The sequence below is a fragment of the Phaethon aethereus genome (genome assembly GCF_964289735.1).
Source record: "Phaethon aethereus genome assembly, chromosome: 2".
Taxonomy (NCBI): domain Eukaryota; kingdom Metazoa; phylum Chordata; class Aves; order Phaethontiformes; family Phaethontidae; genus Phaethon; species Phaethon aethereus.
In genome coordinates, this window is record NC_138582.1 from 108,636,128 (window position 1) to 108,650,132 (window position 14,005).

The 14,005-nt window shown below is 44.2% G+C and overlaps 1 protein-coding gene across 1 annotated transcript in view; it reads right to left on the bottom strand.

Moving 5' to 3' along the window:
- The window catches only part of RAMP3 (receptor activity modifying protein 3), a gene marked incomplete at both ends in the record, with an annotated part of 52,535 nt that extends 39,081 nt beyond the window's left edge, over window positions 1-13,454 (bottom strand). The window contains one exon of the mRNA XM_081996696.1: window positions 13,403-13,454. Within this exon, the coding sequence (XP_081852822.1) occupies window positions 13,403-13,454 (52 nt within the window). The remainder of the gene's footprint in view (window positions 1-13,402) is intronic.
- Between the last annotated feature and the right edge of the window lie 551 nt (window positions 13,455-14,005).

Consider the following 14,005-nt stretch of genomic DNA (forward strand, 5'->3'; position numbering starts at 1 on the left):
GCCTGCAACTTAGAGAGAGGAGTCTTAACATGGGTAGCTTCCTGCAGGGCTGTGGAAGCTTAGAGGAATGTATTTCGCAACAGCCACACAAGACACCTTGCTCAAGTGCCATAGGGAGCTGTCTGGCCCTCCCCGTGCTGCAGCCTCTGCTTAAGGATCTAAGCCTTTATCCTTTACTGGCCTTATAGCCCTACTTCGTACCCCTTCAAACTGCAGCTCCGGGTTATTTCTTAAATGATAAATTGTTTCTCTGAGCCCAATTCTTATTCCAGCTAATCACACCAGGATATTAAACACACAACAGAGATAACAAAGTTACAATTTAGCAAGAAATAGATGGGCAAAGCATAAACTTCTGCTATGAAAAAGTCTGAAACACACTCAGGAAAAAAAAAATTGGTGATGACTGATGATAAGTTGGGGTGACCCCAGCACCATCCCCCAAGGTGGGCAGAGCCACACGTGGGAAACAGGCTCCATCGGTGGCCCGACGTGGCAGGGGATGAACCAGGGAGTATAGACAGCAGCAGAAGGAGATAGGGCCAGAGACAGGATGGGAGAAAAGGTGGCCCAGTATGTAGGCCCAGAGCACATACAGGAAAACAGCCAGTAAGCCAGGACCACTTATGGTATAGCTCAGGCACAATGGGGAACCCAGACAGGGGGCAGGGGGGAACCCAGTGGGGCTGTTCAGGGCACTGTTAATGCACAAGAGTCCTGACAGCAGGTCAGCAAGTAGCCAGCAAAGTGCAGCCTTCCACCAGGCTTAACATGATACAAAAACTGGTCCAGCTGGATACCCCTACCTGCTACAGAGTGAAATGTATGTGTGTGTTTATGGGGAAAATGAAACACATCTTCTCAGGTGGCTCACCCCCAGAGAGAATGCTAACATGAATTATAGTACTGTTTGAAGTCTAGAGGTGGTTATAAAAGTACAGAAAGGAAAAATAATGTTCTTGGTACAGATACTAAAGTCCCACCTGCCAATCTTTAAATAACCCTCGCTACAACACATATGGCTCAGAAGGTCATCTTTTGTTCTCAACTACTAACTGTCTCTTTGACGCTTTTCTTTATAAGAGGAGCGGGACTGGGACAGGATGCAAGAACATCATCACATTGTGTGAAAGCAGCCAAGGAAATGAGGCAATTGAAGTTCACGGAGCCAGGCAATGACAGGAACCCAACACAAAGGAAGGATGCCAGGAATATACAGAAGCTTGTAATAAATATAGTACTTGAAAGAAGCGTTACACTTGCATTCAAAATTGGCCCAGAATAAACTTGCCTCAGCATGTGGAGGGGCAAGAGCAAGGTAAATCTGTTGGCAGGGTAGATTGATCTGTCCCTGTGTCTGAGAAGTTATCTAGAGAGATAGTGCAACATGGAAGTCAGCTTTGCATTATCCCCTGCTTTGATGATGAACTCTTTTTTAATACTTTTTTTTTCCCCCTTGTGTCAGCTGTATGGAAGCCATGGAAATGTCATATTCAAAATTAAATGTGCAGTTCAATGCTGTACTTTATCACAGTTTGAGGCATTATGTTATTGTTTTTGAATTGGTAAGGTAATTTCAGACAGTTTTGGACATTAGAGTCATCTTCTTGCAGAACAAGAAAAGCATGAAAGGAAACAATCTAAGCTTTTTCATTTCATCAGTGTAAATCAACAGGGAACATTACTGAGGGTGTCGACTGTTCAGTCTCACATTGATTCAGAGCTCCCCAGCTTTCCAGTGACTGCAAAGAAATGTGACAATTATTCTGAACTCATACTTCAACTGGGAATTTTTCAGAGTAGGAATACAAATTATTGTCCTTTGCTTTGTGAAGTTCTTAAATCACTGCTGGCAGCATACTGATAATGCTTCACAATTTCTAAAGAGCCTATGTCTACTTCCAAAAGTGTTGGATGGGTTTTCTGCTATTTTGTTTGAAAACAGTATGTTTTATTTAAATATATAACCAGTATTTTAAATTAAATATTTATTTATTTTTAATTAGTTATTAAATAAATATTTAAATAAACCATACCAGTTCAATAACAGACTTAGGGAGGGGATTACTTAACAATTGACCAAATGCTAAGATCAGTATTGTAACAGAAATGGTGTGACTCAACCTGAAATGTCATATAATGTCATCTTCACCTCTTTTCTGTCCCATTATGTTTTTGATGAAGCACTGTGTAACTGAAATATAACATGTTTTTTTTTACAGCCACAGAATCAATTGCTTGAAGTAAACTTTCTTTACATTCTTTTAGAAGAGTGGTATAAAAAAAATTACCATTGACAGAAATCCCAACTCAAGATCTATCCTTCCAGAGAGTAAAATTGAAGAAGAATAAGAGGAGTACATTTGTAGAAAGAAATTGGTGGCATTAGAAACTGTTTAAAGATGACATTCAGCAATAATACAGGGACCATGATCTGATTTAAGGTGGCTGGAAGTGAGTTGCAGGACACTATACTCCTCAGGAGGTACTACAGCCTACAGCCAGCAGAGACAAGCTGAACACCTTTCCTAACAAAACGAAGTTCACTGAATTCACTTCTGTGCACACTCCCCAGCATGTTAGGAGAAGATTATTATTCAGGATCTATCTACAGGCCTTCCAAAGGCTTACTGTTCCCCATTTTCATCTAACTTCTGCCTGTGAGACCTGGTCTTCTGGGTCTTGGGATACGGTGGTTGTCACACAGATGTATAACCTCTAAACTAACCAAATCATAGCTCTTAATAATTTATGATTACAGATAAATACGCTTCTAGCAAGAGGAAGTGAAAATCTTTTTTTCACCCCCCTAAACATTTACACTTCTCCAGGTTCATTACAGTCTTGTGAGGTACCACTACTGCAGTCTCCATTTTACATCAACTACAGAAATAATGACGGAACTAGTAAGAAAGTTGCCTAAGGTCACAAGCAGGAATGAGCATCACACTGAGTACAGTGTGACCCAGCAATGGTCCGGTGCCAGGACCTCTGTCTCACCACTACCTTTCTCTCAGAAAATGTTACCAAAGCAACTGAAGAACATGACAATCTCTCTGTCTCAAAGATAATTCTGAAATGTGTCTGCTCTGCAATTTATGGGAAAGGTACACCAACAAGTAAGGCAACATAGTTCAGATTTATTCCCCCCTAAAGAAGGGCCAGACTGTGGGGAGATACACACTCCCAGTCCACATGAGAACTGTGAAAGCCCCCAAAGTTGGCCATCCGCATCCAGGACCTCAGTCTGACACAGTGTCTGATCACCTGGAAGTACATATTTGATCTAAAGGGTGCTTATTAGTGTAACCCAGCTGCCTGTCATTAGTCAAAAAGGCAGGAAAACATAGAAGAAAATGTGATGTGACAATAAGGTTTCCCTATAATAAGGAAACATAAGGTCAACACAATAGTGACTTTATACCTATCCATCTGTGAATGAGTGTAAAACACCAGCCCCTTGAGGAAAATATGGAGTCTAATCTGCTCCTGTGGAGTAGCCTGAAAGAGAAATAAAGTGACTTTTTTTTTTTTTTAATTCACCTTGGGAAGGGGAAATGACCCATGAAAGTTTCACATATGAGGGTCACAGCACACTCCCTCCTGAGGAAGTGTTTAAAACCATGGGATACTTGAAGACATTAAAAGTTTCTTCTTCCCTTGACAGGCAGAACATTTAAATCAAGATACTGCCATAATAAAAGGCCTGGGGAAACGTTTTTTTCCTTTTCTGAGCAGACAACAAAAATCCCCATCCTGTACCGCCACCTTCTCTTGATGCTGTATGTACTCCTCCCACAAATTCCTAATGTTGTTACATACCATGTCGAGGCATTACATAGACATTACTTCAGTGGAGTAGTGTTTTCATTGAATTCTACACCTACCATGAAATAATAAGTTGGCCTGACCATTCAAATGTGGGTTCTTTTTCTTCAGTAGCCCAGTGCTCCAGAGCTCTGGATACTCAACTACATGTTCACAGAATATTTTAAATGACATATTACCATGAAGAACTCACAAGAGCAATAACAAAATCTCAGACCTTCGCATGTCTACTTATACTGCTATATATGTACCTGCTCTAGTAGGTGTGTGTGGCTCTTCACAACAGCATCCTTGCTCCAAGGAACAAACATGGAAAACAGATCCTCGACAGCCCAGCATGGCAGCATGATCCCTGCACACTGTAATTTTCCCTGGATGGATATTCGCATAGGAAACTGCACAGTTGCAGACTGGCGTAGGAATTACTTAGACCAATCCTGGAGTAAATCATTACTCTCAGTGGATCTCAGGAGTAGAACTGAACCCCAGTGGAGCACAAATTCCCAGGTGTGCTCGACAAGGCATGCTGCCCAGCCAGCAAGGCAAGGCACATCTGGCTACTCATACAGAACCCAGTGCTTCTCAATTTGCACTTTCTGTATCTACTTTCATTTCACATTTCTTAACATAGTTCTTTTGCTTTGTTTTTCAAATAGCATGTGCCACTAAAGGAGTAAGAGGATATGACAGTGAAAGGTTGAAATTTCTCTTTCTTCTTTCCACCATGTACTATCTTCATACATTAACATTGTACTGAAAACTTATTACAATTACTCCTGAGTCATAGAAACAAAGCATTTACTAGTAAGTGTTCCATTAAAAAAAAAAACTTACAGTAACAAAGGTATACAAAAAGTAACAATACAGTAAAACCTTTAAATTAAAGTTTTCTTTACAACCATTAATATTCTTTATCCTGTTTTTCTTTCATATCAGTATTTTATTAAGAAAACTTAAAAAGAGAGTAGTATGTCTGACCTTGTTTTCTCAAGCAGCCCAAGACCAAGAGACATTTCAGCAATAGCAGATCAGCAGCGCTTACATTTCCATGGGAAAACAAAGACTGTGCTAGGAATATGTCAGTTAACAAGTATGGAAAACCAAAAAAGTAAACACTGTACAGAAAAATGCTATACTGTATTTCTTCCTGAGCTAAGAGAATTCCTAGGGCATGAAGAAGAAATCATTCATTGCTATTTGTGGAGCCAGGTTGAAACAGTGAACATGACCAGCCCTGAAGAGCAGGCTTCTAAGATCTTCAGACCTGCACATTTTTGAGCTCTGGGATGGCTGATCCATAGCCCAGAGTCCTCTGCTGCACAGCCACCCTGTTGTGGTCACTATCCAAATGCTCTTCATAGAGGCTTTTTCTGAAGCTTTCACCCTATAAATAATAAAAAAAAAGTCTTCAATAATTTGAGAATAAAGCTAGAGCTCCTCTTGGGGGTTACACAAATAAACATCTGCATAAAGACAGCTGCAAAAAAATGTATGTCCCGCTATTCAAAAAAAGCATCAGAGCTGACTGTATTATTGTCTGACTGACTCCTCAGCTAACACATCTCTTTTGTAATGGAGTGTGCTGGGTTGACCCTGCTTGGATGCCACATGCCCACAAAGCTGTTCTATCACTCTCCCTCCACAGCTGGACAGGGGAGAGAAAATATAATGAAAAGCTCATGAGTTGAGAGTAAAGATGGGGAAATCACTCAGCAATTACCATCACAGGCAAAACAGACTTGACTTGGGGAAATTAATTATTTGTTCCCAATAAAAATCTGAGTAGGGTAATGAGAAATAAAGCCAAATTTTAAAACACCTTCCCTCCACCTCTTCCCTTCTTCCTGAGCTCAGCTTCACTCCTAATTTCTCTACCTCCTCCCCCCGCGCGGCACAGAGGGACATGGAATGGGGGTTGTGGTCAGTTCATCACACATTGTCTCTGCTGCTCCTTCCTTCTCACACCCTTCATCTGCTGCAGTGTGGGGTCCCTCCCACAGGACACAGTCCTCCATGAACTTCTCCAATGTGAGCCCTTCCCATGGACTGCAGTTCTTCATAAACTGTTCCAGTCTGTGTCCTTTCCACAGGGTCACAGGTCCTGCCAGGAGCCTGCTCCAGCACAGGCTTCCCACAGGGTCAGACCCTCCTTCAGGTCCATCCACCTGCTCCAGCGTGGGGTATTCCACAGGCTGCAGGTGGATATCTGCTCCACCATTAACCTCCATGGGCTGCAGGGGGACAACCTGCCTCACTGTGGTCTTCGCTACGGTCTGCAGGGGAATCTCTGCTCTGGCACCTGCAGCACTTCCTCCCCCTCCTTCTTCACTGACCGTGGTGTCTGCAGACTTCTTTCTCTCACATATTCTTATTCCCCTCTTCCAGCTGCTGTCGCACAGCAGATTTTTTTCCCCTTCTTAAATATGTTATCACAGAGGTGCTGCCACCATCGGTGATTGGCTCGGCCTCAGCCAGTGGGTCCGTCTTGGAGCTGGCTGGCGTTGGCTTTACCGGACATAAGGGGAAGCTTCTGGCAGCTTCTCACTGAAGCCATCCCTGTAGCACTCTCACTATCAAAACCTTGCCATACAAACCCAATACAAAATTACTTTAATTAGTGGCATTAGACCTGGCTGCTCAGTTTTGCATAAAACCGTGGGAGCTTTTTCATAACTATTTACTGATGCCCTGATGCATAAGTGATGTGCTTTAACTCACCTTCACTGAGAGAAAAGAGCACTCCATACACCTCCAGCCACTTCATTGTGTATTCAGATCTTTCAGCCCAAAAAACAGGAACTATAATGCAAGTGTAGACATAATCTGAACAAAATTAGTTATTCTCTATTGATATATAGAACTTAAGGGTTTATTTATCTCAAACACAATCAGTGAAGCTGCAAAACAGTTTATCTAAATCTGCCTGCTTTCAGAGTCTTGGAGATGTTTTTCTTGGGCTGAAATTTTTCATGGTTTTGCTCCTATATTGGTGTGAACTGTTTTTCCCCTAAAGTCTAAGGAAAATGCTTCTCAGGATTTTGGAGTGATGCAGGAAATCAGTAGAAAGGGGAGTAGGGAAGAATGAGGACTTCCCTCTCATTTTGCAAATGTGTCAACAATTTTTTTCCTCACAAACTCATAAGCAACTTTATTTTAAAACCATGTTTAAAAACCACTTCAAGGCCAGAAAGTATCCCTTGGATCATCCAGATCTATGCCTTTTGTAACACAAGGTAAAGAAAGCCTTCCAATAATTTCTGTACCAAGCCAATAATGTCTACTCAAATGACAGGATATTCTTCATAAACATTTCCAGTGTAGATCTCAAGGCTGCAAGTGATGAATAATCTCCCACTTCCTACAGAAAGTGTTTATTTGGATTGTTTCTTCCAACGCTTTTTATTTCTTTGACAAGGTTTTTTATAATTCATGGCATGATAAAGTATGAAGTAGCTGGGAGGAAAAGAAAACTCAAATACATGTAAGGCATACACAGCATGCAATAACCAAAATCTTCAGGTCTGTAGTGGAAGAAACCTGGACTTTGTGTGCAATTGATGAGCACTTGAATGAATTCTACAAGATGTTACTTGTGTCCCGGTATCTCCCCATGTCTTCACAGTACCCTATTGCTATGAACTGTCTTTTCATTTCTGCTGAAAGCAGGAGTGCCACACAGACAAAGGGCTGTACACTCTATCAAATCTCAAAATATGTATTTTGAGACAACAGTCTAGCAGCAATCTCTCTGCACAAAAAGGGATGCAAAAGAAATCTGTCATCTCCAACATTTGGAGCAAAACTCTGAATTCCCATAAGAAGTGACAGTCATTACTGGCCAACGTGAATTACAGTATTTCTTCTCACACCGCCCACAGACTTTTTCCCCAACTCATGCTCTCCAAAATAAGGGCAAATCAGTTATATTTATTAGGGTATGAAAGTAATAAGACTTTATTGTAGGGTGCGGTGCTTCTGCATAGTCCTTTGCTTACTCAGCTTAATCTGGTTAGATGCGAACAAGACGTGTTTTTTGTCAGCCCTGTGCTGTGCTAGGGCCCCAGTAGTGCCTATCACATTGTCCTCTTCAGATCAGAGTCTCCCTGGCTCAGAGCATAGGTGGAGCAAGTCGGGGGGACAAAAAGTACTGCTGTTTGCCTCATCAAGTGCACATAGTATGAACCTGTCTCCTGCTGTCTGTGCTGACCTCGGGCAACACCTTCCCGAAAAAGGAATCAGAAGACACAAGAAGGGTGAAAGATGGTGGGAAAGATGTCTGAATCCAACCACAAGTTGGAACAAAGGTTGCATTGACACTCAATGCTTTGCTTTCAGGATGGATGTTGATGGGGTCTGCTGACTGTCTTCCTGTTTGTGTGATGTTCAACATCATGTCACAGAATCACTGAATCACAGAATCATTAAGGTTGGAAAAGACCTTTAAGATCATCAAGTCCAACCACCAACCCAACACCACCAACCCCACTAAACCATGTCATGAAGTGCCACGTCTACACGTTTTTTGAACACTTCCAGTGATGGTGACTCCACTGGGCAGCCTGTTCCAATGCTTGACCACTCTCTCCATAAAGAAATTTTAACTAATATCTAGTCCAAACCTCCCCTGGTGCAACTGTGGTGGTGCACTCCCCACCGCCTCTTTGCCTCATCACTGGGCCGTTCTAAGTTGCCTGACAAGCCTTGGCCTCTGAACAAAGGGTTTGGCAGTTGAGAGCCCCTCAAGCACTCTTGTGTAGTCAAGGAGCAGAATGGCACTGAGTGTGTCAGGAACCTAAACAAGGTGCAGAACAAGAACAGAACTAATCAATTATCTCCAGACAATCTTGGCAGCCTTACCCTTAAAACTTGAGAAACCACCTGCCTGGATTGTGGAAACTCACTGATGCCTAAAGTCAATCATCTCCCAGTCCTATGAATAGTGGTCCCAAGTGAGACCCTTTGAGCTCTCCTGGACTACAAGAGGCTGCAACCAGCACCTCCCTCTGAGTGGGATGCCTCTCAGAGTCCGTGAACCCTCAAGTTCATGATCAACTCAGAGGCTTGACTGTGCACCCCTGGAGCAACGCAAAGCATTCAGTGTGAATATTTGACTGAATTAAAGAGGGGTATTTAATAGGTACCTTTGTACATATCTATCTCTTTTTCTTTATATCTCTTTATGTCCCTCTATCTCTACACCTATACGTGTGTGTGATTAAGGAATCTTAGTAAGTTTATTTAGTAAATTGATTATGCTGCTAAGTTTTATATGATTTGATATTGTGATTTATCTCAATATTGTTAGTGAACTTGATCGCCGTTATTTTGTATTAGATTGTTGCCGTCCTAAAGTTACACCAAGCCCAACATATATCACTACACCAGAATCCCCAATACCCTATCCCTTTAGTCATAAACCATTGACCAAGTTTGGGACTAGGAGTGGATTCGGCCACACCTAGACTCCTCTCTGAAGAGTTTAGGAAGTAAGGGGGTCCACTCTGAACCTTGTGACTCAACAGGAGGGCATTCCTTTACTTTCCCTACCTTAACTTAGTCATAAACCGTTGACCAAGTCTGGGACTAGGGGTGGATTTCAGTCCACTCTGAGCCTCACGACTCAATAGGAGGGTCTCCCCTACTTCCTCTCCTCCACATACATACACATTAACTTGATTCGATACACAAGTAAATCACTCCAATTTAATTGTAATATGGTTTCTCTCTGTGTGCCTTTTCCTTGTTGAATAATAGAGTGACCCTTGCCATCAAATTCTGTTAAGTCACACTTTTTACAAATTTATATTAAAATCATTCACTGATATCTTTGGCAGTGTTTCTTTAAGAGGCCTGAATTATCCATTCGCAACAGCAACTTGAGGCCATTTCCTCTCATCCTATCGCTAGTTACTTGGGAGAAGAGACCAACACCCATCCAACCACAACCCCCTTGCAGGTAGTTGTAGAGAGCGAGAAGGTCTCCCCTCAGCCTCCTCTTCTCCAGACTGAACAACCCCAGTTCCCTCACCCACTCCTCATAAGACTTGTGCTCCAGACCCCTCACCAGCTTTGTTTCCCTTCTTTGGACATGCTCTAGCAATTCAACATCTTTCTTGTAGTGAGCAGCCCAAAACTGAACACAGGATTTGAGGTGCGGCCTCACCAGTGCCGAGTACAGGGGCACAATCACTTCCCTACTCCTGCTGGCCACACCATTTCTGACACAGGCCAAGACGCAGTTTGCCTTCTTGGCCACCTGGGCACACTGCCGGCTAATGTTCAGCCAGCTGTCAACCAGCACCCCCAGGTCCTTTTCCGCCGGGCAGCTCTCCAGCCACTCCTCCCCAAGCCTGTAGCGTTGCATGAGGTTGTTGTGACTAAAATGCAGGACCTGGGACATGGCCATGTTAAATCTCATACAATTGGCCTCAGACCATTGGTGTCTTTAGAAAACAAAGCATCGTTTTGGTAGAGAAGTGGGTTTTTTAAACTCTTCGGTCTGTCTCGAAATCAGATCCTCTCCTTGCATTTGTTTATTTGTTTAACTCCCACACCCACCTGAGTCTATTAAATTCAGGACTCCCACAATGGTTTTCCCTTTCTTCATTCCACCCCTTGCAGCTGCAGAACAGCATGATATATTCATAAGAAAATAATGGGAAAAAAAAACTTGATTTGGTTTTCAAATCTTAACCCAATAAAATTGTTTCCCATTTCTTTTTTTTCCTCATTAGAGTCTAAAGCAGACAACAAGCACACAAGGGCAGCTTGGGACCTTACGGAATTCAGGCTTTAATGGCTTTTTCATTACTGTTTGCAGGATGAGGTCGGGTCTTTAACATTGAAATTAAGAATGGAAGCCTGGAGGCAGGCTCTGTTCCCAGCTTTCCAACTGTCCGGTTGTTCACCTCCAGCCAAAATGCTAAGCTTCACTAATCATTGTGAAACAGGATTATGAAATGTGAACAATTATAGACAGTCTTTGAAATCTGCATAGGAAAACTGTTCCACGTAAAAATCACACCATCCCTCTCTATATAGGTATACATACATATACAAATAAAGATTCTTCTATAATTTAAAAAAATACCCAGCTTTACTCTGGTAGCATCTTTCAATTTATATACAAATAGTACCACTGAAATGTAGGCATTACGTAAAGGATGAAGGAGCAAACATTTGGACAGGGATGCCAAAACAACGATTTGCGTAAAAAAACTACTTGTAAAAAGTCTTGGTCAAGCCCTTAATTTCCTCCTTGCCTCAGTTTCCATACATAGAAGTGGAATAAATTAATCTGGTATTATGGCAAATACATCATTATTTCTGATGTGCTTAGAGTAAGTAGTGCTGCAGTAAGTAGGTATCTTCTAAGATCTACAGCTCTTCTAAGCAAAGTACAGAGGATTTCACCTGACAGCTGGCATTTCCAGCTCTGCATCTTGCCCCGTTCTGGATGTTATCAGTATTTCATAAGGGAAACAGTACGGATGACGTGCCTGTGTACCAGGTGCCTCAGTTCACACATTCTTTCCCCTCCAATACACACATGCCACACACAGTAAATTCAACTTCTCGTATAATCACTGAGCCTCCAGCAAGTGAACACACTGCCTTTTTTGCCATTCTCACTAAGGAGGGACAACACAGCAGATGGTGCTACGTAGTGATTATGTGTCAGGAGCCCTAAGCAGAAAGATATGCAGAAAGCAGTGGTTTGAGGTTACAGAAGTATGGTCATGGTCCCCACCCAGACAGGCTTCCCACTGAATTCAGTGAGAGCTAACACTGAGGAATCCTCACAGGAGTTTTACCTTAACGAGAGAGGTCACAGGTCTCTGGTTAATCAAAAGAAACCATTAGGAAAAAGGAAGGAAAGTACATTCAAGTAAAAATCCTTCCAAAATAACAGCTATTAAAAGTGTGTTTCTGTTACTCAAGAATTTTAGTTTTCTACTGCTTAAGGCTTTCCTTATTAAAAACCTCCATTTGACCTCATAAAACTTTCACGGCTTTTCTACTAGGAAATTAGTCTAATTTCATTAGTTCTTGATTATACCTACCCTTTCCAATTCCAAGCAAAAGTAATGCATTATCACAGACACCCTTAAAGCCTTTTTTGTGTGTGTGTTATTCTATTAAGAAAGCAACTAGCACAGTCAAAGATGTCTAGCACAATTGATTTACCTGCAGCTCTCTGGTGAAAAATGTCTTTCTGTAGCTTTCTGAGCTACAGGGACGTTGTTCCCCAGTCCACTCATTCTCTGAAAATAAATCTCCAGTGAGCAATTTTTCTTTGTAGAAGTCACAGTAACATCTGGATGTTTCCCCATAAACCAAGACTGCTGTCTGATTCCCTAAGTTCAAGACTCCTGAAATCTTTCGTATGTCAAGACAGGTGTTGGTCATTTTAAAATTCCTGTTCAGGTGGGAAATAACAAAAAATCTGAGAGACTAAACTAAGATTTTAGCAGTCCTCAAGCCACAGAGAATCAAAAAATTAATGCATTTGTCACGTCACTCTTTTGATAGACCAGGTCAAGACAATGCTGCTGAACATTGGCAATAAAACTATCCATTTATTTGTGCGTCTCTTCATACAAAGATGTCCACTGTTTGCCAGCTTTGTACTTTGGGAGGGGCATAAAGTTAGCAAACAAAGTTATAAAATCCTGAGATAAACCTTCTAAATGTACGAGGCCTGATTTTCTTCTCCCTTATCTGTGATTCACAAAGAATTAACTACATCTCTGGGTTTACTGTTGAGTGAAGATCAGAACTGACTTCTCCCAGCAACTTTTGACCTGACCGCTACACATTAAATCTGCGAGTCCTAAAACAAGCTATCTGACAAGGAAAAAAAAAAAAAAATTAGTTTTTCTAGCAGTAGAGTTACTGTTAAGTGAAAGTTCTGAAGGACATCTGCACTTTCACAACTGTTTGTAACTCAAGCACTCGTAATGGAAATCAACCCCTCGCTGCAGAAGAAAACCTTCACCAACGACCAAACCTGCCTCCCCAGAATCGGATTTGGGATCTGAGAAGGACAGCCTGAAGCTGGTGAGATCGTTTTCCCCGGGGGGGCTGCGCGCCCTGTGCTGTGTTTCGGGGCTCCCCCTCGGCGCTAGGTAGCAGGCGGCGGGATGCTGGGACTGGACCAGCGGGGCAGATGATGCGCCCGGCCCCGCCGCCAGGCAAGCGCTCCCGCCGCGAAGCCGCCGCTCTGCTCGCGACGGAAAGCCCCGGGGGGAAAGCAGCCCCCAGAGGCGCGGCCAGACCCACACGCAAGGCCCTGGCTGACTGCTCCGCGGGCGGCCCTCGCAAGGGAGCCCCGGAGAAAAATCCCCCTCCCTAAGGGACGCTCTTGCAAAGGAGAGGGGGAGCTCACACCTCTCCGGAACTTCACCCCCACGCCCCGGCTAAAACTGCTGCCCGTGGGGGCCACGCATACGCCGCAAGGATGCTCGGCCTGTCCCCGCCGCATCCCGCGAAGCAGCCGCCGGCATTCCGGGGCGGTATCGGCGAGACGCGCCGCACGCTGCGGGGACGCCCCCAGCCAGCCCCCCGCTCTTACCCCACAGCAGTAGGACGGGGAGATGCCGCCGGCGGCAGCCCGGCGCCTCCATCCCGGCGCGGGCAGCAGCGGCGGCGAGGGGCCGCGAGAGACGGAGCCCACATGGGGCAGCCGGCCCGCAACCACACAGAGCCCAGACCCGCCTCAGCCCCTTCGCCGGGGACGCTCCTCTTCATGCCTCAGCATCCAGCCCCGGGCAGCGGCGGCGGTGGGCGGGCGCGCAGGGCAGAAGTTCCCCGCCCGCGGGGTGCTCCCACGCTGGGGCGGGCGGGGCGTGCTGGGGGCAGTCAGCGAGGGCCTGCACCGGGAGGGAGTGGCGGCGGCAGCCGCAGCCGCGGAGGGGGGCAGTATGCGCGGGAATTGTGCACGTTTGAGTTTGAGTGTGTGCGCGTATGAATGCGCGAGTGAGCGTCCATAAGTGCGTGTATATGTGTGCGAGTGCGTGCATGGGAGTGTGCATGTGCGTGCATACAAGGGCAGCCATGCCTCCAGGCCCTCCAAAAGCCACAGCGAAAGGGATGCCTTTCCCAACCCACAGGGCCGGGTGAGTGTCTGGGAGGGAGGACCCTCCTCCCTCCGGGGAATGTTCTGGTTCCAAGTGTC